This window comes from Ahaetulla prasina, chromosome 17 (assembly GCF_028640845.1).
Source record: "Ahaetulla prasina isolate Xishuangbanna chromosome 17, ASM2864084v1, whole genome shotgun sequence".
NCBI lineage: Eukaryota > Metazoa > Chordata > Lepidosauria > Squamata > Colubridae > Ahaetulla > Ahaetulla prasina.
This window is the reverse complement of record NC_080555.1, coordinates 2489506-2510941: the sequence shown is the minus strand read 5'-3', so window position 1 is coordinate 2510941 and position 21436 is coordinate 2489506. Positions and strand designations below refer to the sequence as shown.

The following is a 21436-nucleotide window of genomic DNA, read 5'->3' as shown; positions in this document are numbered from 1 at the left end:
TTCTTAAAATCAGATGCACTTTCTAAAATTGGATACACTTCCTAAGTATGCCAAAGGTTGTGTTATTGTCTATTTGTAATATAAATTCACAGGGGGAAATGTGGTTTTTTTTTTCATTGGGAGGGAGCAATAGCCCAAAACAGCTGTATTTGGAGAAAGGAAACTACTGGCTATTGCTATCCTGTGAATGATTAAATTCGCATATCGGAGCCCTTCGTTCATTCAAATAGCCTTATGTCCTATTCCATAGCTGGACTTCAACTCCCAGAATTCCCCAGCCAGCATGGGTGAATTTCAGCTCCCAGGATCCCCATGTCAATATGAGTGGATTCAAAGGTGCTTTTTCAAGAGGAAACTGGTCTCCATAGATGTTCAACAACATGAGTGGACTTCAACTCCCAGAATTCCCCTGTCAATATGAGTAGGTGCTTTTTCAAGAGGCAACTGGACTCCATGTAGAGACATTCAACAACACGAGTGGACTTCAGCTCCCAGAATCCCCCTGTCAACATAGCTGGACTTCAACTCCCAGAACTCCCCAGCCAGCATGGGTGAATTTCAGCTCCCAGAATTCCCATGTCAACATGAGTCGATCCAATGGCGCTTTTTCAAAAGGCAATAGGACCCCATGGATGTTCAACATGAGTGGACTTCAACTCCCAGAATTCCCCTGCCAACACACATGGGTGAACTTTAACATCTGGAGTTCTGCCAACTTAGGTGGACGTTCGGTTCCCAGAAGTTACCATCAACCCTGGGCTAGAAGAGACGTGCTATTCTGATTTCTCTCTCTGAGCCCTGAGGATATTTCAAAATATTCTCCACCCGGGACTGAAGGAAAGAGATTTTACCTGTCTGGCCATCCCCTCTTAATAGGATGAGAGAATTGGAAGGGACCTTGGAGGTCTTCTAGTCCAACCCACTGCTGAAGCAGGAAACCAAAAGAGAATCTAGAAATAACTAGATTGAAACTGGGGATTTGGTTTGTGTGTGTGTGTTGGGGACAAGCTTGCCTGGGCTTCAGGGACTCAGGGAGAGGCACTTGCATCAGGGGAGTGGAGTAGATGATCTTTGTGGGACCCTCCGACTTTCCAATTCTGCAGTTCTGAATTTTTCCCAACTGTAAAGTTACCCCACTTTCTAAGGGGACACCTAAACCAGGATTTCTATTTTTAAGGCGCTTCTATTGATGTGGTGTTTTGTTTTGTTTTAACTCTTTTTCGTGTCAAAATTCTGGGGTTTTAAATCTGCGATGACTTTACTTTCACGTGAAGGGGCGAAAACAGATTTTTCAAAAAGGCGCAACGAACAAAGGAATCAACCGACGAAATCTTGAGTTGTAAATTCAATTTATCACATTCCGGTTTTGGCAGCGATATATAAAATTCTATGTGCAACTTTTTATATAATATATATATATATATATATATATACTTTATATATATTTAACAGAACGTTTAAGGCATTTTTGAGGTACACATTTGAAAATGAGAGGTTTCGGGTTTTTTCAAAGCGAAATTCTCAGCCGCTATTTTTTTTTTTTTTTTAAATGTGCAGAATTGGAGCTTTAAACAGTCCCAGGATAAAACACTGCCAACATCAGAGCTGAAAACTAAAAAATATTCTGGATCTGGAGAAACTTTGGTGATTTTTTTCAGAGCTCGGCTTTAAAAAAAAACAAGCATCAAACTATAGGAAGATTTCTAAAGTTTGGCGTCGGGAGCTCTGAAAATTAAAATTTGAGAAGACTTTAATTTTTTATTTTTTTTTAAACCCTGAAATTTCTGTCTTCTGGTTCCAGGATTGCAAAATGTCTTGATCTCAAGACAAAGAAGAACATTGAATGGATCAAATGGAAAATCGAGTGGATCAAATGAGTCAACCCCCCCCCCCAAATAATTAACACTGCATGAAAATTGAGATATGCCCAGTTGCTTCTGCGCAATGGGTCCACGGTCGTCTTTCGAACTCGGCTCAGCCTCTTCACTTCTTCCCTTTCGGCACGCGGCAGCCCTTGGCGGCGTCTCCCATTATGTCCCAGTATTCTCCAAACTGGAGTTTCGCTTCTTCATTATCTCCCAGGCATTCGATCTTCTCATCCAAAGGTTCAACTCCCTGTTAGGGAGCGGGGAGAAAAACGAAAGACGGAAAACAAAAATGAAGTTTTTTTTTAAAAAAAGCTCCCCAGTTTTGAGGGTTTTTTGTTAAACGATCCGATTGGGTCTTTTTTTATTCAGATGCAAACCTTTTATGGATTTAATCCCTTGCTTACATTTTATTTTACGGTCCATTTGATGCATTGGGAATTAATGATAGAGTCATAAGAGCATCTATTTTCGGTAGGTGGTTTACAGTCAGTTATTAATTTCGTGCACGTTTCTGCAAGCAGTATATTTTTTGGGGATGTGCAGTTTTGGTCATTTTTATTATTTTTTTGCACACTTGTTTTTTAATGGATATTTTCTTGTGCATATTTTGACCGGTAAAATCTGTAAATATACTGCTTGCAGCCTCTTGTCAAACTGAGATTCAGTCTGTCCTTATTTTAAAGTCCTGAAATAAAACCTATCTATAATAATTACTACGAGTTGACATTAACTTGACATAATCCAAAATGTGGTTTAAACTCAACTCAACTCTAAATGCTAAATGCTAAACGTTAAGTTCTAAACACTAAACTCTAAACTCAAACTAAACTGAACTGAACTGAACTGAACTGAACTAAACTAAACTAAACTGAACTGAACTGAACTGAACTGAACTGAACTGAACTGAACTAAACTAAACTAAACTAAACTAAACTAAACTAAACTAAACTAAACTAAACTAAACTAAACTAAACTAAACCTAAACCTAAACCTAAACCTAAACCTAAACCTAAAACTAAAACTAAAACTAAAACTAAAACTAAAACTAAAACTAAAACTAAAAGTAAACTAGACCATTCCAGAATATAAAGAAATTTCGAAACGGAATACCTATCTTAATGCAGAAACTGTGTATTTACATTAAAATGCAGATTACTAGCCTTTATTCTCTTGAAATGCAACCTGGATTTTTGCATTGAAACACATTCTGGGGGTTTGCCCCAGCAGGAAAAAAAATAGAAAAAAACCAATTTCTTTTCATTTAAAAAAAAGGAAATCTTTGCAACCTGAAGAGAACACACGACGGGGCCTTTTCAGCGGTGGCCCCGAACATGGGAATTTCTGCCAAACGGAATTTAGAAACTCCGGAAGACTTTTCGAACAGGATTTCAACCAGCCAAAAAGGCTTCTAGGAGGGGTGTGTGTGTGGATTTATCGGTGCCCCCATCCCCATCTTCGAAACCGGGCATCCCGCCGATGGCGGTCTCACCTTGGCTAAGTGTGGTAGCCTCTGTCCAACCAGGTCTTTCAATTCATTGGGCGTCAGACATTCCTTGTGTCCTTTGACGGCGTAGCAGTGGAAGTTGTTGATGACAATTTCGATGGCCCGTTCCACATCGGTAAGTTCTTGGCTATCCTGCAAGCCGGCCAAGGAGCCAAGGTGGGAAGAGACGACAGACAGGTGAGATTCATCCCGGCTTTGCAATCTCTCCCAAAGTTGTCCAACCTGCCGAGCTCCTTCCTACACACAACTGCACCCTCCCCGAAACACATGGCTCATTAAGGCGTCCAAACTTTTTTTTTCACGCCAAAGTCTGGGACAAAGTTTCGCACTTGGCCTCTCCCCTCAGTCATTCATTAGCCTAAGAAAGCCCAGCAGGATCCCATAAATTTCAACGAACTAGGGTTTCCAAAAAAAGAAATCCAGAAAAAGAACAAAACGAACAGTGCAAAACAGGAGGTGTGGGATGGAAGAAAAGTGGAGCAGAACAATAGAGGGGAAAAAATTCCAATTTTCTTTAGTGGAGACACAGATCTAAAGCGCATTGGCTTCTTCCGCTCAAATCCCACAATAATGTGAAATGTTTTTGTTGCGATGTAGGGTTGTTGACCTGAGACCCAACACACCAAGTAAAAAAGCACATCAACCTGACAGGATGCTACCTGGGCAGGTAACTCATTCTGACGTTCGCTTGTCTCCTTTGAAGTTTTTGCCAGGAACCTGTGAAGCATCAAACAGGGAGGGAATTCGGGGCCAAAAATAAAACTAATAATTCCTAAATATTTTGAAAGTCTTTCAAAGCTTAGGAGCATCGATGGATTTTTTTGTGTGTGTGTGCCAAACGAGAGATATTTCATCTGAATCCCTCACCTGAAACCTTTTTTTAAAAAAATTACTTTAGCTTAATACCAGCCAGGACGCCTTTCAATGTTATGCTTAGGGGTTCTGCTATATTAGTGGAAAGTTTTTTTAAGAAGTTGGCACATAGTCCATCGGGTCCAATAGATAGCGATGGTTTTATGTTATGAAGAGCTTTTCCAACATTTTCTTCTGTGAAGTCTATATGAGTTAAGTCATCATGTTCATTGCTGGTATGTTTGTGGAATGTCGGATATGGTTGTCAAAGGAGTTTAGCCCAAACTAAAATCAAGGCTGAGTCTTTTATATCTCCTGATCCTCCTTATACCACCTGTTTCTGGTAGCATTTGAGGCACACCTGGTGTACAAATTTCATTAAAAAAACCAAAAACAAAACCGAGACGCATTGTGGAGATCTCAGCTAGGAGAAAAATTTTGCCCGTAGCCACAATATTTGCAAAATTAGCAGCCATTTTAATTTTCCCAGAATGCCCCGGTTGCAGCATCCATCGTAAAGGATTCTTGGGGAAAGATACATCCGCTGGACCAAAATGATGAAGAAGATGCATAGAAGAAAAAAAAATATCTGCAAAATAGATTTATTTTTTTCTGGGGGCAAAGAAGAGGAAGAAGGAAGAGAAAATCTGTGCTTCGAAGCATCTTCCACCCAAATTTTGATGGTTTTTTTTCCCCCACTTTTTTTTTCTTAGTTATCCCAAATAAAAATGCTTGCATTACTCATTTCTTTCAGGCCTCTCCAAAGCAACATAAATATTGCAGATTTCCCAGCCGAGGTGTGGTTTGTTTATCGCCATTTAATTGCAAAATCTGCCAAAATCGGATGATGGATTGAAACGATGAATTTGAGGCTGACAGATGAGAATTTCTTTTTTAAAAGGATGGGTTTCTTTTGAATGAATCTGACAGCAAACGTTTGTAACACAGGTTACAATCTTTTCTAGGATAGTTTGTAACACAGGTTGACGAATCTTTTCTAGGATTCAAAGCAAAGAATATAATAGACTTTCCGACAGAAATCAACCCTGATCAGCAATGACCGTGATTAGAAATTTCTCCTTCCCAATATTTGGAGCGCCAAGACATTTTTCTGATATTTAAGCAGAACGTTTTCATAGATTGCTTTGCTTGGGGGAAAAGAAAGAAATTTAAAAACTAAATGAATTAAAGTCAGAAGAAAGACAACATCTGGAGTTTCCCACCAGAAAGACACGGATTTTAGCAATCTGCAAGTTGACCCTTATTCTCACAAGCTGAAAATGTTAAATTTTGGGGCCATCTTTCATATGTCTTCACGCAAGGAAGAGTTTTTTAAAACAAGTCAGGTGGAAGAACCTGCTCGGATGCTAAAATGATGCAGAGGCAACGGGCGTTTCCTGGGATTCAATCTCACTTTGAGCCGTTTTATCTCGATAGATTGCAAAATTAAATTTACAGGCAGCAATTGGAACCGGAAGGGCAAAACCAAGAGAGAGTGGCTGGGATTATTGGTTAAGTCTTTCAAACCCAGAACGCCATCCAAATCGAATTCCAAAATATTCCTAATCCGGTGTCTTCAAAAGTTTCCAAAACCTGGTTTCCTTTTTTCTTAGTTATCCCAAATAAAAATGCTTGCATTACTCATTTCTTTCAGGCCTCTCCAAAGCAACATAAATATTGCAGATTTCCCAGCCAAGGTGTGGTTTGTTTATCGCCATTTAATTGCAAAATCTGCCAAAATCGGATGATGGATTGAAACGATGAATTTGAGGCTGACAGATGAGAATTTCTTTTTTAAAAGGATGGGTTTCTTTTGAATGAATCTGACAGCAAACGTTTGTAACACAGGTTACAATCTTTTCTAGGATTCAAAGCAAAGAATATAATAGACTTTCCGACAGAAATCAACCCTGATCAGCAATGACCGTGATTAGAAATTTCTCCTTCCCAATATTTGGAGCGCCAAGACATTTTTCTGATATTTAAGCAGAACGTTTTCATAGATTGCTTTGCTTGGGGGAAAAGAAAGAAATTTAAAAACTAAATGAATTAAAGTCAGAAGAAAGACAACATCTGGAGTTTCCCACCAGAAAGACACGGATTTTAGCAATCTGCAAGTTGACCCTTATTCTCACAAGCTGAAAATGTTAAATTTTGGGGCCATCTTTCATATGTCTTCACGCAAGGAAGAGTTTTTTAAAACAAGTCAGGTGGAAGAACCTGCTCGGATGCTAAAATGATGCAGAGGCAACGGGGCGTTTCCTGGGATTCAATCTCACTTTGAGCCGTTTTATCTCGATAGATTGCAAATTAAATTTACAGGCAGCAATTGGAACCGGAAGGGCAAAACCGAAGAGAGAGTGGCTGGGATTATTGGTTAAGTCTTTCAAACCCAGAACGCCAACCAAATCGAATTCCAAAATATTCCTAATCCGGTGTCTTCAAAAGTTTCCAAAACCTGGTTTCCTTTTTTTTCTTAGTTATCCCAAATAAAAATGCTTGCATTACTCATTTCTTTCAGGCCTCTCCAAAGCAACATAAATATTGCAGATTTCCCAGCCGAGGTGTGGTTTGTTTATCGCCATTTAATTGCAAAATCTGCCAAAATCGGATGATGGATTGAAACGATGGATTTGAGGCTGACAGATGAGAATTTCTTTTTTTAAAGGATGGGTTTCTTTTGAATGAATCTGACAGCAAACGTTTGTAACACAGGTCTGACGAATCTTTTCTAGGATTCAAAGCAAAGAATATAATAGACTTTCCGACAGAAATCAACCCTGATCAGCAATGACCGTGATTAGAAATTTCTCCTTCCCAATATTTGGAGCGCCAAGACATTTTTCTGATATTTAAGCAGAACGTTTTCATAGATTGCTTTGCTTGGGGGAAAAGAAAGAAATTTAAAAACTAAATGAATTAAAGTCAGAAGAAAGACAACATCTGGAGTTTCCCACCAGAAAGACACAGATTTTAGCAATCTGCAAGTTGACCCTTATTCTCACAAGCTGAAAATGTTAAATTTCGGGGCCATCTTTCATATGTCTTCACGCAAAGAAGAGTTTTTTAAAACAAGTCAGGTGGAAGAACCTGCTTGGATGCTAAAAAGATGCAGAGGCAACGGGGCGTTTCCTGGGATTCAATCTCACTTTGAGCCGTTTTATCTCGATAGATTGCAAATTAAATTTACAGGCAGCAATTGGAACCGGAAGGGCAAAACCGAAGAGAGAGTGGCTGGGATTATTGGTTAAGTCTTTCAAACCCAGAACGCCATCCGAATCGAATTCCAAAATATTCCTAATCCGGTGTCTTCAAAAGTTTCCAAAACCTGGTTTCCTTTTTTTTCTTTTTTCCCCAGTTGTGACTAAGTTGTGACTAGACTTGGCATTATTTTTAATTCCTGTGGGAAAAATTGAAATGGAAAAGTTGACCCTCTTGGCACGAAGTTGTGTTTTTTTTTCCTAGCGTGGTTTTTTGGAGACCAAAAATATGGTGGCATTTGATGGAGAAGATGGCTGAATTTGGCATAGGCCTCCCCTGTCAATATTCTGATTGATTGATTGATAGTTTGTTTATGTGCCACCATTTTTCAATTTCTAGCGGTCGCATAGATGTATTTTCTTCAGGCGCCCCTTATCCTACCAGAATATATTGGCTTGCTCCAATATATTCAATTATTGTAAAATGACAGCTAACCCAAAAGAGGTAGATTGCCTTGAATCCAATCCAATTTGCTGAAGTTTCCAAGAGAGATAAAATGCAAGATAGGGGGAAAAGAAGGAGAAGGAGAAGAAGAGAAAGGAGGAGGAGGAGGAAGAAGAGGAGGAGGAGGAGGAGGAGGAGGAGGAGGAGGAGGAGAAAGAGAAGAAGAAAATCTAAAGGAAAGAGGATCCAAAAAGAGGAAAAATTAAAAACAAACCAAGAAAAAAAATGAAATAAAGCAGATGGATTCCCAACTCTCTTCAGCACTGAATACAGATATATAGTAGTAGAATAACGTCTTGGTCTAAATTAAAACAGTGGAGTTTGAACGAGAATCGGAGTCAATTAAATGTGAACATCCCTACCAAAATTTCTGGTTGTTTTTTTTTGGGGGGCAAAGAAGGACCAAACCTCCAGGATCAAACCATCTTAAATCTATGGGTGATTTTTCTTAATTTTCACCCCTGGCATCGGTCTTCCTGCCGCCTTGAGTTTTTACAACCCTGCTCTGACTTAGGAACCACCGAGGTGGGGGGGGGAAATAGTGTTTTTTCTTTCGAAGCAATTCTCCACCAGTGTTTGGAAAGGTGTCACCACCTCTTTCCATCTTCCTCTTTAATTTTGAAAATTAAATTTCTTTTGAAAGGCTGTGAGTCCCCGGTCTGGAATTTGGGATCTAACTTGGGGGCAGGGGGGGCAACAGCCTCTTCAAATCTACCGTGGAGATCTTCTCCAAATTTCACCCCTCGCCGTCTTCCCACCCACCCCACACCTCCCCGTTGTCATCTCAAGGACCCCCAAATTAGGCCCATCTTCTTCCGTCTGTCTTTTGTTTCTCGACCCCCCCCCCTCAAAAAAACACCACCACAACAACGCAACCCACACCCACCCACCCACACACACCATCCCCCCCCCTTTTCACCTTTCGCTTCTTGCCACAATGACAACCCATCGCTCACTTCCCGACAGATCGGCTCCTCGCTGTCTTGTGCAAAATCCCCCGCTTTCGGAAGACAACGATAAGTCGGTTGGTTTTTCCGGCGCTTTGAGATAGCCTCTCCCAGGTTCAGGTGGGGTCTCCTATCAGAAGGGCAGGGGGGGAAAAGAAGAGCAGGATTTGTGTGTGTGTGTAGTGTGTTGAGTGTGTGAAATGCTCCTTTGGGTGTCTGCGTTGAAAACTGCACAATCGGTGCCGGGCTGCCGTAAGCAAGTTTGGAGAAGTGATGTGCCCCAACTTGTCCAACCGAGAAGATTCAGAGAAGAAGGGAAGAGAAGGAGGGAAGTTGCCAAGAAGATGGGGAAGGGGAGGGAAGGGGAGACCCTCCCTCGAATTGTCGTCTCTCGATTTTGGGGAAGGGGAGAGACCTCAAGACAGAAGGCCGACTTACCTGCTCCCTGGGGTTGGATGTGCTGCTCTCGGTTGTCTCCTTGCCACGGTTTTATACCTGGGGAAGGTGTGTCCGGGAGACACCTTATGGAGGGAGCTGCGAGTTGCAAGTGTGGTGCAACCTTCGCCTTGTGCTTACTGGCCCCTGGCCAGAAGACAAGGCTCAGACGCCACCCATTGCTCTGTCCTTACTCACAGCTCAAGGATGAGGCTTCTTCCTCCCTTCCCCCATTGCCCCAAGTTGGTCATCTCCTGGGTTGACTTCTAGCACTGTTGAGATGTTTAGGAGGACTCACCTCACACTGGCGTGGGGGAGCAGCAACCATGTTTGCTCCATGAAAAGTCCTGGGTGAAGATTTGGGGATGCTGTGCGGCTTTGGACTCTCTCCTCACTCTTGTGGGACTTATCTAGGAGAACTTGGTGGGCTCCTTGAGCGCTTGAGGTTGAAATGGACTCCAACTAGAGATATCTCCAGCTTTGAAGGTGGCAAAAGAGATCCCTCGGGAGAACAGACGGACAAGGAAGTGAGACCTAATTCCCGGGGAAAGAAGTCTCTGTCCAACCAACCAGCAGCCCTTTTGGGAAGTTCTCAAGAAGGTCCTACTTATAGAAGGACCATCTCCAGGTTCTTAGCAGTTGAGCCGAGAGCAAAATTTGGAGAGCCCAGCGTTGACAGCTCTCCACTCCTCCTTCCTTGAAGACCTCAATAATGTTTGTTTATCGGGTCTTGTTTGTCCAGCAGTCTTTATCAGGGTTGGAATTGGACTTTCGGACTCTGTCGTGACCCAACCAGACAATGCATCGTCTACTCTGGATAGTTGGTGTGTCTCCAATGTCCAAGGTGACCTCGTCTCTGGACCGTTTAGGGGTTGGGTCTGCTAAATTTCTGGAGTGGGACATTTCATCCCAAGATCTGAGCAGAGCCCTCTTATGAAGGCAGTAGAGGTCGTGCGCATTCTCATGATGACAAATTGTCCTGGATTTAACAACGCTCCATTTAGTGACCGTTCGGAATGACAACGGCGCTGAAGAAACGGACTTATGATCGTTTTTCGCACTTAAGGGCCATTGCAGCCTCCCTCGCGTGGTCACGTAAACAAAATTCAGATGCGTGTCAATGGACTCCCATTTATGACCATTGCAGAGTCCCCATTTGTGACCCTCTGATGGGGGGGGGCAGCCAGGTTCGTTTAATGACCATGTGACAAACTGAACGATGGCCGTGACTCACTTAAGCAGTGTGGCGAGAGAGGCCGTGGAACGGGGCGGAAGTCACTTAGCGACGGTCTCATTTAGCAATGGGAAATTGGGGCTCAACGGCGGTCGTATGTCGAGGACTATATGGTGGAAGTTCTGGGTTGGCGAACTTAGCAAACTCACCTCCCCCAGGTGCACAGAGCTTAAGCGTGTAAAAATATTGGCCACGTTGTGTGAAGTTTGTACGCAAATGTTTGCGCTATAGTGGCAGATTCCTGCAATGGGCAGGGGTTGGACTAGATGTCCTCCAGGGTGCCTCCCAACCCTGTTAACCCTCGGTTCTATCAGCCATAGAGTCTGAATTCAGAACAACAAGAGTTGGAAAGGGGCCTTGGAGGTCTTCTAGTCCAACCCCCTGTAAACCATTTCAGAGTCTCTATGCTAGGTCAGGGGTCTCCAACCTTGGCGACTTGGCGACTTGTGGACTTCAACTCCCAGAGTCCCTCAGCCAGCAAAGCTGGTCCTTTTAAGACTTGTGGACTTCAACTCCCAGAGTCCCTCAGCCAGCAAAGCTGGTCCTTTTAAGACTTGTGGACTTCAACTCCCAGAGTCCCTCAGCCAGCAAAGCTGGTCCCTTTAAGACTTGTGGACTTCAACTCCCAGAGTCCCTCAGCCAGCAAAGCTGGCTGAGGAACTCTGGGAGTTGAAGTCCACAAGTCTTAAAGTTGCCAAGGTTGGAGACCCCTGTGCTAGATCACCGTCAAAAACACTGACAAACTCCTTAAAAATCAATCTTCACCCTTGCGGGTCCTTTTTCCCACAGCTTTGTCTGACCTGTGAGGTCACCGCCCGAAGCGTTAAACCGTGGCTTGTGGTTTAGCATTGTTGCCTAACCCTGGTCTATCTGACACGCCATCATTCAAGACCACACAAATGAGGGACTTTGCAAGTTTTTTGCTCCAGGATTTGCGGCTTCGCTTTGTCTCTGGTCTCTCCCTCTCTTTCCCACACCTGGCGTTTGGGATCAGCTGCCCTGTCAACTGAGCAGCTAATCCCGTCTCCATGGTCACCGGCGGTGACAGATCAACGCCCCGCAGACTCAAATTCTTCGGCACCTACTTCACTCTGCCACAATCCGCTCCCCGTATCCGACGCGTGCTTGCAGGAACTCAAGATGCTTCATATCCGGTTTGAGTTGCGAAGACGGCTCTTAATTCCTCACGACTCGTCAAGCTGGTCTTGGTTCTCCGCCAAGGGTTGGTGGAGGCATCTCGGCAGCTTCCAGGAGTTGGTGGATGGGGAGTGTGTGGCCCTGCCTACTTGGCCTGGGTGGGTGGGCGGGGTTGCTATGTGTTGCCCAACTAGCATTGAGGAGAGACAATGCGGAGGACCAAGGAAGACTTGGGATGAAGTGAAGCTGAGGAGATATTTTCTCCTGGGGCATCTGGTTGGTCCTTCCCACCTTGTTCTACTAATAGTGGTTGGGATTATATCTTATGGGTCTCATCTAAGGATCTTCAAGATGGGGGGGGCTTCCCAGGAGAGGTCAGAGATCACTTTGAGGAGGTTGTGTTTCTAAAAATATGGAAGCAATCTTCAAATATCATGAGTTGTCTTGAAGGAAGATCTTGAAGAGCGACCTTATCTCACAACCATTCCTGGTGCCATCTGCCTGGGGTTGACCTACCTTGCTTGGCTCGTGGCCCAGGGATAGTTGTTTCAGGACCAGGGAGAGCTCCCAGAGAAGAAAATGACCATCTTAGTTCTTGGCTAAGTACAGTAGACCTTCTGGATGAACCAAGATCTGGAGGAAGACTTAGTAGGGTGATCACCAGGCCCAAAAGTCAAGACAGAAGAGTCTGGTGGAGATGGGACTCAACCTTCTAGACACTGGATGAGCCCATGGTGAAGAAGGTTGGTTAAGACAAGAAGGAGAGATGGATTGGGACCAAGGAGACCCTCAAAAGATGTTCCTGACTTGGCTTGAGCCCTAAATGGAACTAGCCGTGCCCAGTTCCTGCAACCGTTCTCCGTATGTTTGAGCCTCCAGCCCCCTCAATCCTCTTGGTTGCTCTTCTCTACCACCCTTTCCAGAATTCAACCTGGACATTGGCGTCTCTTCTGCGTGTTCACCCCAGATTTCTCTTCCTTCCTAATAAACTCTCGTTGGGCTGCTCCATCTTGTCTTATCTACTCAACGTTTAGTAAATTGCTGTTGTTCACCTAGCAACTATGTGTTATGGGACCTTGGAACAGGAGGCATGACATGTTCCCGGATCTGTTCTCCTCCTTCACCCCCCCCTCCCGTTTCTTTCAAACACACATACGTGTGAACATGTCAACCCGGACATATCTTTCTGGTCTGAAACATCCAACGCTGAAAAACCACCGGTTTGGAATTTATTTGATTTATTTGAATTTTAAAAAGCTGCGAAAGAGACTTGATGACTTTTGATGTCTTGTTGTCCTCCCGCCGACACGCAACTGGATGGTTTCCTGGTCCCGGTTGTTTCTCCTCTACGCACAAATCCACACTCCACAACTCCATCATTTCTTCTTCCCCACTTTTTCTTTCTTGATCTCCTTGGCCAGTTCGCCAATCAGCCGCCAGTATTCTCCGAATTTCAGCTCCTGGTCGCGGTTGACGTCCAAGGTTTTCATCTTCTCGTCCAGGTCCCCGACGTTCTTCAAAAGAAGAGAAATAAAATAAGAGGGGGAAAAAAATAGCTGACAATATATTGAATGGTTTAAATCAAGGCTCTCCAACCTTGGCAACTTTAAGACTTGTGGACTTCAACTCCCAGAACTCTGGGAGTTGAAGTCCACAAGTCTTAAAGTTGCCAAGGTTGGAGACCCCTGGTTTAAATATTAAGAATGGAATTTGAAAATATAAAATATAAATATTTTTATATAAATATTTATATAAAAAATATAAAAAGTCTTTTATAAAAAAAATTTTCTGTAAAACTTTTTGAATAAAAATATATATATATATAAAAAGTCTTTAATTGTAAGTATGGAATTCACTTAAAGCATTAGAAATGATATTATGTTATGAAGATCAACTAAGTTTCTTTTTTTTCTTTTTTGATTGTGGTTTATTATAAAGAGTTATAAATTTATAAACAGTTGAATGTTATATGAACGTTTGATAAGTAGTATATATAAAATTTTACAAATATCAATTTTGATAACGATTGATTTGGAAATAAACGGTTTAATTTTAGAAGGAATAATGAGAAAGGGAGAAAAAAAATGGGAAGTTGATAAATGGTTAGAACTCAGGGCGAATGCTTAAGATTAGATATACAACATAAATAAAGGAAAGAAAACAAAAATGAGAGAGAAAAGGAAAAAAAAATATTAATGTAAACATACAAAATGCGTTGGAAGAGAACTAAAAGTTGTATAAATCTGAAACCTGGCCAATATTCTGTTCAGAAAAAAATGTATGTTTGGGGTGTGTGTGTTAAAAAAAAATAAAAAACTTCTTACAAAAAAAAAAGAAGAAGAGAAATTCATTCAAATATATATTTATATCTAGTGAAGGTAAAAGGTTCCCCTCGCACGTATGAAGGAAAAAATAAGGACACAAAAAATTTATTTTTAAAAAAAGGGGGGGGGAAATGCCCCCTCCACCCCACCCACCCCCCCGCTTCTACTAAACCAGGTGCCCCCCCCTCCCCATTTCCCCCCCCTCCCTTCCCCTGGATGTGCCCACCTTCATAAGGTTGGGCAATTGGATGTTGACCAATTCTTTAAACTCGCCGGTGGTGAGCGTGGCTTGGTTGCCTTCACGGACGGAGTACGTGAAAAAGATGTCGACAATTTTGTCGATGGCCTTCTCCAGCTCGGTCAGTTCGCTGCTGGTCATGGCGAGCGGGTGTGCGGGTGTGTGTTTTTGCGTGTCCGTCTTCTGTCAGATGTGCGGGTGAGGCAGGCCGGCTGAGGAAGAGGAAGGTGGGGGGGGGAGAGAAACGGCGGGGGTGATGAAGAAGAAAGCTATGAGGATGCATTTCATGGAGACGGCGTTGAAAAGGGAGCGATCCCAGGAGGTGCAGGTACTACTCCTCGGCTTAACGACGGTGGTTGGAATCGGCCCCTACAGTCGCTAAGCAAGGAGGGTTGTTAAGAGATCCTAAATACATTTAATCTGAACTTCATCTTAAAATTTGTTTTGTAGTTTCCTTCCTTCCTGTTTGTTTGTTTCTTTTTCTTTCATCTTTAATCTATAATCCATCCATCCATTTACTAATCTTTTTAAACTCTTCCTTCCTTCCTCTCCTCTCTCCTCTCTCTTTCTTTCTTACTTTCTTTTTCTTTCTCTTCTCTCTCTTTTTCTTTTTCTTTCATCTTTAATCTATCTGCTAATCCATCCAACAATCCATTTATGAATCTTTTCTTCCTTCTCTTTCTTTCTTTCTTTTTCTCTTTCTCTTTCTCTCTCTCTCTCTTTCTTTCATCTTTAATCTAATCTACTAATCCATCCATCTATTTATGAATCTTCTCTTCCTTCTCTTTCTTTCTTTCTTTCTTTCTTTCTTTCTTTCTTTCTTTCTTTCTTTCTTTCTCTTTTGTCTCTCTTCTTTCTCTTCTTTCATCTTTAATCTAATCTACTAATCCATCCATCTATTTATGAATCTTCTCTTCTCTTTCTTTCTTTCTTTCTTTCTTTCTTTCTTTCTTTCTTTCTTTCTTTCTTTCTTTCTCTTTTGTCTCTTCTTCTCTTCTCTTTCTTTCTTTCTTTCTTTCTTTCTTTCTTTCTTTCTTTCTTTCTTTCTTTCTCTTTTGTCTCTCTTCTCTTTCTTTCATCTTTACTCTAATCTAATCTAATCTACTAATCCATCCATCCATCCATTTACGAATATTTTCTAACTGTTCCTTCCTCCCTCCCTCCCTCCCTCTGTATCTGTATATTCCTTCCATTTCTTCCTCTCCATCTGTTTATTCCTCCCTCCCTCTATATCTTCCTTCCTTCCTTCCTTCTTTTTTTCTTTTCCTTCCTTCCTTCCTTCCTTCTTTCTTTTTTCCTTCCTTCCTTCCTTCCTTCCTTCCTTCCTTCCTTCCTTCCTTCCTTCCTTCCTTCCTTCCTTCCTATCACACCTAGCTCCTGGCTCTGTCTGTCTGCCTTTCCAAAGATTAACTGACCCCCAAACATTCATTCATAGATTGGACAAAGCCAAACCCACCTCCTCCAGGCCCCACGCGCCCTCCAAGTGAAGGGAAATCCCAGCCTCTCCCCCTCCCTCCCCATCCGTTGTGTCCCATCCCCCCACCCCACCCCATGGCCGCTTCCCGCAGCCGCAGGACCCCTTACCTCAACCTTGGTCCCTTGCAATGAAAGCCTCCAAGTGGGAGGGTGGATGGGGAGCGTTTTATAGGGCCGGGGATCGGGAGGTGGGGAAGGGAAGATTACTTTGGAGTATTTGGTTTCTCTTTCCACAGCCAGTTGACTCTCCTCCCCTCTTGGCAAACCTTCTGCAAAGCTTTTTCACCCGTAAACAGAGTTTTCTTTGGAAACTCTGATTCCAAACCCGAGTGGCCGGGGTTTTAAAATAAACCACCCACCCCTGCACATCCCGCAGAACAAAACTGGACCTTGTGGGGCATCAAGAGGGCATTTGTGTGAGAGGTTTGCAAGGCTGGAACGAAGCGTCCCGTAGACTGGAAAACCCTGTTTTTTCCTCCCCAAAACAGATCGGAATTCTCCCTTGGTTTGGCACAGGAACCAGGAAAAGAGAGATGGGCGCTTGTTTAGCCTGATGGAGGAACAGGATGTGTCCCTGGTTGGTTGGGTTGGGTCGGGAAGGCCCTGTCCCCAAATTGTTTTGTTTCCCGAGGGGGTAAAAAGTTTCCCCAACTTTTCCTTGAGCAAAATTTAAGGATGCTTCTAGCCAGGGTTAAATGGGGCTTGAGAAGGGAAGGGAAGGGAAGGGAAGGACAAAGGGCAGGGAAGGAGGGAAGGAAAAAGGAGGAAAAATGGGAAGGAGAAAGAAGGAAGAAAGGAAGGGAAGGAGAAAGAAGGAAGAAGAGAAGGAGAAAGGGAAGGAAAAAGGAAGAAGGAAAGGGAAGGAGAAAGAAGAAAGAAGGGAAGGAGAAGGAGAAGGGGAAGGGGAAGGAAAAGAGGAAGGAGGGAAGGAGGAAGAAGGGAAGGGAATGAATGGAAAAGAAAGGAAAAAAGAGGAAAGAAGGAAAGGAGAAAGGAAAGGCAAAAAGGGAGAGGGGAGGGAAAGGACTCGAGGTGAAAAGAGAAGAAAGGAAATGAAAGGGGAACTATTGCGCCGGGCAACTCCAAATACGATACAAAAACACAGTCCATTTTTAGTATAAAATTCTTCCGATATAAACCTTTTCTGATATAAAACCTGGCTTGGAGGGTTCCCGGGGACCAGATCTGACTTAAGTTTGCCCTCTGCAGAAACTCAACTGAATTTAAACTTTTTCCGTTGCTCTCCAGCCAATTTGGGAAATCAGAAGATAGGGGTGGGAAAAAACCGGAAACCCATATCTTCTCAGATATAATGGAGGAGAAGAAAGAAAAGAAAAGAAAAAAGAAAGAAAGAAAGGAAGGAAGGAAGGAAGGAAGGAAGGAAGGAAGGAAGGAAGGAAGGAAGGAGTAGAAAGAGTAGAAAGAAAGAAAAAGATAAGGAAGGGAGAGAGAAAAAAAGGGAGAGAAAGAAAGAAAGGTAGAAAGAAAGAAAGAGGAGTAGAAAGAGTAGAAAGAAAAAAGATAAGGGAGAGAGGGGAAAAAGAAAGGGAGAGAAAGAAATAAAGAGAAAGAAAGTAGAAAGAAAGAAAGAAAGAAAGAAGAAAGAAAAGGAAGGAAGGGAGAGAGAGAGAGAGAAAGAAAGAAAGTAGAAAAAGAAAAAAGAGAAAGGGAGAGAGAAAGAAAGAAAAAAGAAAGGGAGGCAGGGAGGCAGGGAGGCAGGGAGGAGAAAGAAGAAACAGATAGATAGATAGATAGATAGACAGACAGACAGACAGACAGATAGATAGAGCGATCCTGGGTGAGTTATTCTCCCAAAAGAGGGAAGGGTCCTTCTGCCCACCATCAGATTAAAAAACAACAACTGCACAATTTCCCCTTTAAGAGTTGCGGTTTGAAGAGGTGAGTCACAGAAGCTGCTTTCTAAAAACAACAACACACAATTAGCATAAATTTCTTTTTTCTTTTTATTTTTAGTTGAAGGCTGAGAGTTGAAGAGCACCCGCCCCCCTTCGGGTGGAATCATTCCCCCAGAAAAAGCTGCCTGCTGTATATCTCAGGTTAGTGGCAGATCCGAGGAACCTCCAGCCTCAGTTGCAGTCTACCTCTGAATCCAGAATCTGGAACAATGAGGCTGTTTGCCTTGCGAGGGAGATTTTCTTTAAGAGTTCCCAGGCTATTCTGATGGGGGAATAAGAATCTGGTTGGCTCCGAATTAGTCTTGGGGATTCTGGGAGATGAAGTCCACTCATTTTAAAGCATGCTGACTAGGGAATTCTGGGAGTTGAAGTCCAGCCCTTTTAAAACAGGCTGGCTGGGGAATTCTGGGAGTTGAAGTCCAGCCCTCTTAAAACAGGCTGGCTGGGGAATTCTGGGAATTGAAGTCCACCCATCTTAAAGCAGGCTGACTGGGGGATTCTGGGAGTTGAAGTCCAAACATCTTAAAGCATGCTGGCTGGGGAATTCTGGGAGTTGAAGTCCACCCTTTTCTAAACTTTGCCAAGATTGAGAAAGACAGAGGTTTGGTTTTATTCGGCCCATTCAAGACACGCCTCCAAGAGGTAGAGAAGGGACATGCCTTCTGCCCATGCTCAGAGACACTCTTCTCCTCTTCTCCACTTCCTGGTGTGTAGCAATGCATTCGTTCCTTCCTGGACTTGCAAGAACGGCAGTGGGGCGATTGTGCAAATTGTCGTATCCTTGCCCAGCCGGGCCCCGACACGTTTCGGATGACGTGGAATTGTGGGTGCTGGTGAAGTAGCCCCACCAGCCGGGCCTGTTCTGTCTCTGCCTCCCCCCCACCCCCCACTCCCCACGCAAATATTTCTACCTAAATCACGCGCTCTTTAATTTTTCATTTCATTTTTCCCCCCCTCTTCTCTTCCACGGTGATGTCGGTTGAGTTGAGTCTCATTTTTTTCCCTGTCTCTCTCCAGTCCTTCCTCCTCCTCATTATGGCTGATGGAAGAGTGGGGTGCCCCCTCCACCGAACCCCCTTTTAACCCCCCTGCCTCAAATACGGGTAGGGGAGAAGAGAAGAGAAGAGAAGAGAAGATGGAATGGAATGGAATGGAATAGAATAGAAAGTAGAGTAGAGTAGAGTAGAGTAGAATAGAATAGAATAGAATAGAATAGAAAGTAGAGTAGAGTAGAATAGAATAGAATGATAGACAATAGGGGAGGGGAAGGGAAGAGGAAGAGAAAGAGAATAGAGTAGAGTAGATTAGAATAGAATAGAATAGAATAGAATAGAATAGAATAGAATAGAATAGAATAGAATAGAATAGAATAGAATAGAATAGAATAGAATAGAATAGAATAGAATAGAATAGAACAGAATAGAATAGAATAGGAATAGAATAGAATAGAGAATAGAATGGAATGGAATGGAATGGAATGGAATGGAATGGAATGGAATGGAATGGAATAGAAAGTAGAGTAGAGAGTAGAATGATGGACAATAGGGAGGGAAGGGAAGAGAAGAGAAGAGAGAAGAGAATAGAGTAGAATAGAATAGAATAGAGAATAGAATAGAATAGAATAGAATAGAATAGAATAGAATAGAATAGAATAGAATAGAATAGAATAGAAGTAGAGTAGAGTAGAGTAGAGAGTAGAATAATGGACAATAGGGAGGGAAGAGAGTAGAGTAGAATAGAATAGAGTAGATTAGAATAGAATAGAATAGAATAGAATAGAATAGAATAGAATAGAATAGAATAGAATAGAATAGAATAGAATAGAATAGAAAGTAGAGTAGAGTAGAGTAGAATGATGGACAATAGGGAGGGAAGGAAGAGAAGAGAAGAGAAGAAGAGAAGAGAAGAGAAGAGAAGAGAAGAGAAGAGAAGATGGAATAGAATAGAATAGAATAGAATAGAATAGAATAGAATAGAATAGAAAGTAGAGTAGAGTAGAGTAGAATGATGGACAATAGGGGAGGGGAAGGGAAGGGGAAGGGGAAGAGAATAGAGTAGAGTAGAATAGAATAGAATAGAATAGAATAGAATAGAATAGAATAGAATAGAACAGAATAGAATAGAGAATAGAATAGAGTAGAGTAGAATAGAATGGAATGGAATGAATGGAATGGAATGGAATAGAATGAATAGAATAGATAGAATAGAGTAGAATAGAATAGAATGATGGACAATAGGGAGGGAAGGAAGGGAAGAGAAGAGAATAGAGTAGAGTAGATTAGAATAGAATAGAGAATAGAATAGAATAGAATAGAACAGAATAGAATAGAATAGAATAGAATAGAATAGAATAGAATAGAAGTAGAGTAGAGTAGAGTAGAGAGTAGAATAATGGACAATAGGGAGGGAAGAGAGTAGATTAGAATAGAATAGAATAGAATAGAATAGAATAGAATAGAATAGAATAGAATAGAATAGAATAGAATAGAATAGAATAGAATAGAATAGAATAGAATAGAAAGTAGAGTAGAGTAGAGTAGAATGATGGACAATAGGGAGGGAAGGAAGAGAAGAGAAGAGAAGAAGAGAAGATGGAATGGAATGGAATGGAATGGAATGGAATAGAATAGAAAGTAGAGTAGAGTAGAGTAGAGTAGAATAGAATAGAATGATAGACAATAGGGGAGGGGAAGGGAAGGGGAAGGGAAGGGGAAGAGAAAGAGAATAGAGTAGAGTAGAATAGAATAGAATAGAATAGAATAGAATAGAATAGAATAGAATAGAATAGAATAGAATAGAATAGAATAGAATAGAATAGAATGGAATGGAATGGAATGGAATGGAATGGAATGGAATGGAATGGAATGGAATGGAATAGAAAGTAGAGTAGAGTAGAATAGAATAGAATGATAGACAATAGGGGAGGGGAAGGGAAGGGGAAGAGAAAGAGAATAGAGTAGAGTAGATTAGAATAGAATAGAATAGAATAGAATAGAATAGAATAGAATAGAATAGAATAGAATAGAATAGAAAGTAGAGTAGAGTAGAGTAGAGTAGAATAATGGACAATAGGGGAGGGGAAAGAGAGTAGAGTAGAGTAGAATAGAATAGAATAGAATTTTTTATTGGCCAAGTGTGATTGGACACACAAGGAATTTGTCTTGGTGCATATGCTCTCAGTGTACATAAAGGAAAAGATACCTTCATCAAGGTACAACACTTAGTTAGAATAGATAGATAGATACTGTAGATTGATAGATGTAATTGATAATATAAACTAGACAGAAGATAGATAGATGTAATTGATAATATAAATTAGAAAATATAATAGATAGATAGATAGATAGATAGATAGACAGACAGATAGATTATCTCACCAGATCCTACCAACTCCAATCACTCCCAAGCCCACCTTCTCTCCTCCCCAACTCTTCTCCCTCCCCTCATCAAAGCCCCCATCCCCCCCCCCCAAATCTCGCATTCTGCACCCAGTGAGCCCGGCCTCCCCATTTGCTCAGCGGCAGAGACCCAAGAGAGAGCGCCAGGCCAGCTTCTGCCCCACCCAACTCAGACTGGCGGGACCGACTGGTTTATCCTGGGCCGCAGCCAGCTGCTGCGAGGGGTGTGTGTCAGAGGGAGCCTCTCTCTGGGCTTCCAGATGTTGGGGCTTGGAGTCCCCTCCCAGAGGCGCCTGGTGCTCGCCCGGGCACGCCCGCTTGCCCTTGACACACCTGGGCTGCCCGCTGCTTGTTTTTCCCAGGCTGCCCGCCCGCCAGACAGAGGCTGCGAGCCGGGGCAGG

General features: G+C 42.4%; 2 protein-coding genes across 3 annotated transcripts; both read right to left on the bottom strand.

Annotated features, from left to right (window-relative positions):
- Nucleotides 1–1332: 1332 nt before the first annotated feature.
- On the bottom strand, nucleotides 1333–9435 carry LOC131186351 (protein S100-A14-like). Of its 2 annotated transcripts, XM_058159822.1 has the most exons (4): nucleotides 9315–9435; nucleotides 8849–9006; nucleotides 3358–3504; nucleotides 1333–2115 (listed from the first exon to the last, which is right to left on the bottom strand). In XM_058159822.1, exons 2-4 carry the CDS (start codon nucleotides 8876–8878, stop codon nucleotides 1984–1986), a joined length of 309 nt encoding a protein of 102 aa, XP_058015805.1. In that variant the 5' UTR covers nucleotides 8879–9006; nucleotides 9315–9435; the 3' UTR covers nucleotides 1333–1983. The 2 variants fall into 2 exon arrangements, with proteins under 2 accessions (XP_058015805.1, XP_058015804.1); XM_058159821.1 differs by lacking the exon at nucleotides 9315–9435 and having other exon boundaries at nucleotides 8849–9215.
- A 3468-nt stretch (nucleotides 9436–12903) lies between these two features.
- Nucleotides 12904–16004, bottom strand: S100A13 (S100 calcium binding protein A13). The gene is made up of 3 exons (XM_058159828.1): nucleotides 15829–16004; nucleotides 14233–14456; nucleotides 12904–13196 (listed from the first exon to the last, which is right to left on the bottom strand). The coding sequence occupies exons 2-3, from the start codon at nucleotides 14383–14385 to the stop codon at nucleotides 13059–13061; spliced, it is 291 nt and encodes a 96-aa protein (XP_058015811.1). The 5' UTR covers nucleotides 14386–14456; nucleotides 15829–16004; the 3' UTR covers nucleotides 12904–13058.
- Between the last annotated feature and the right edge of the window lie 5432 nt (nucleotides 16005–21436).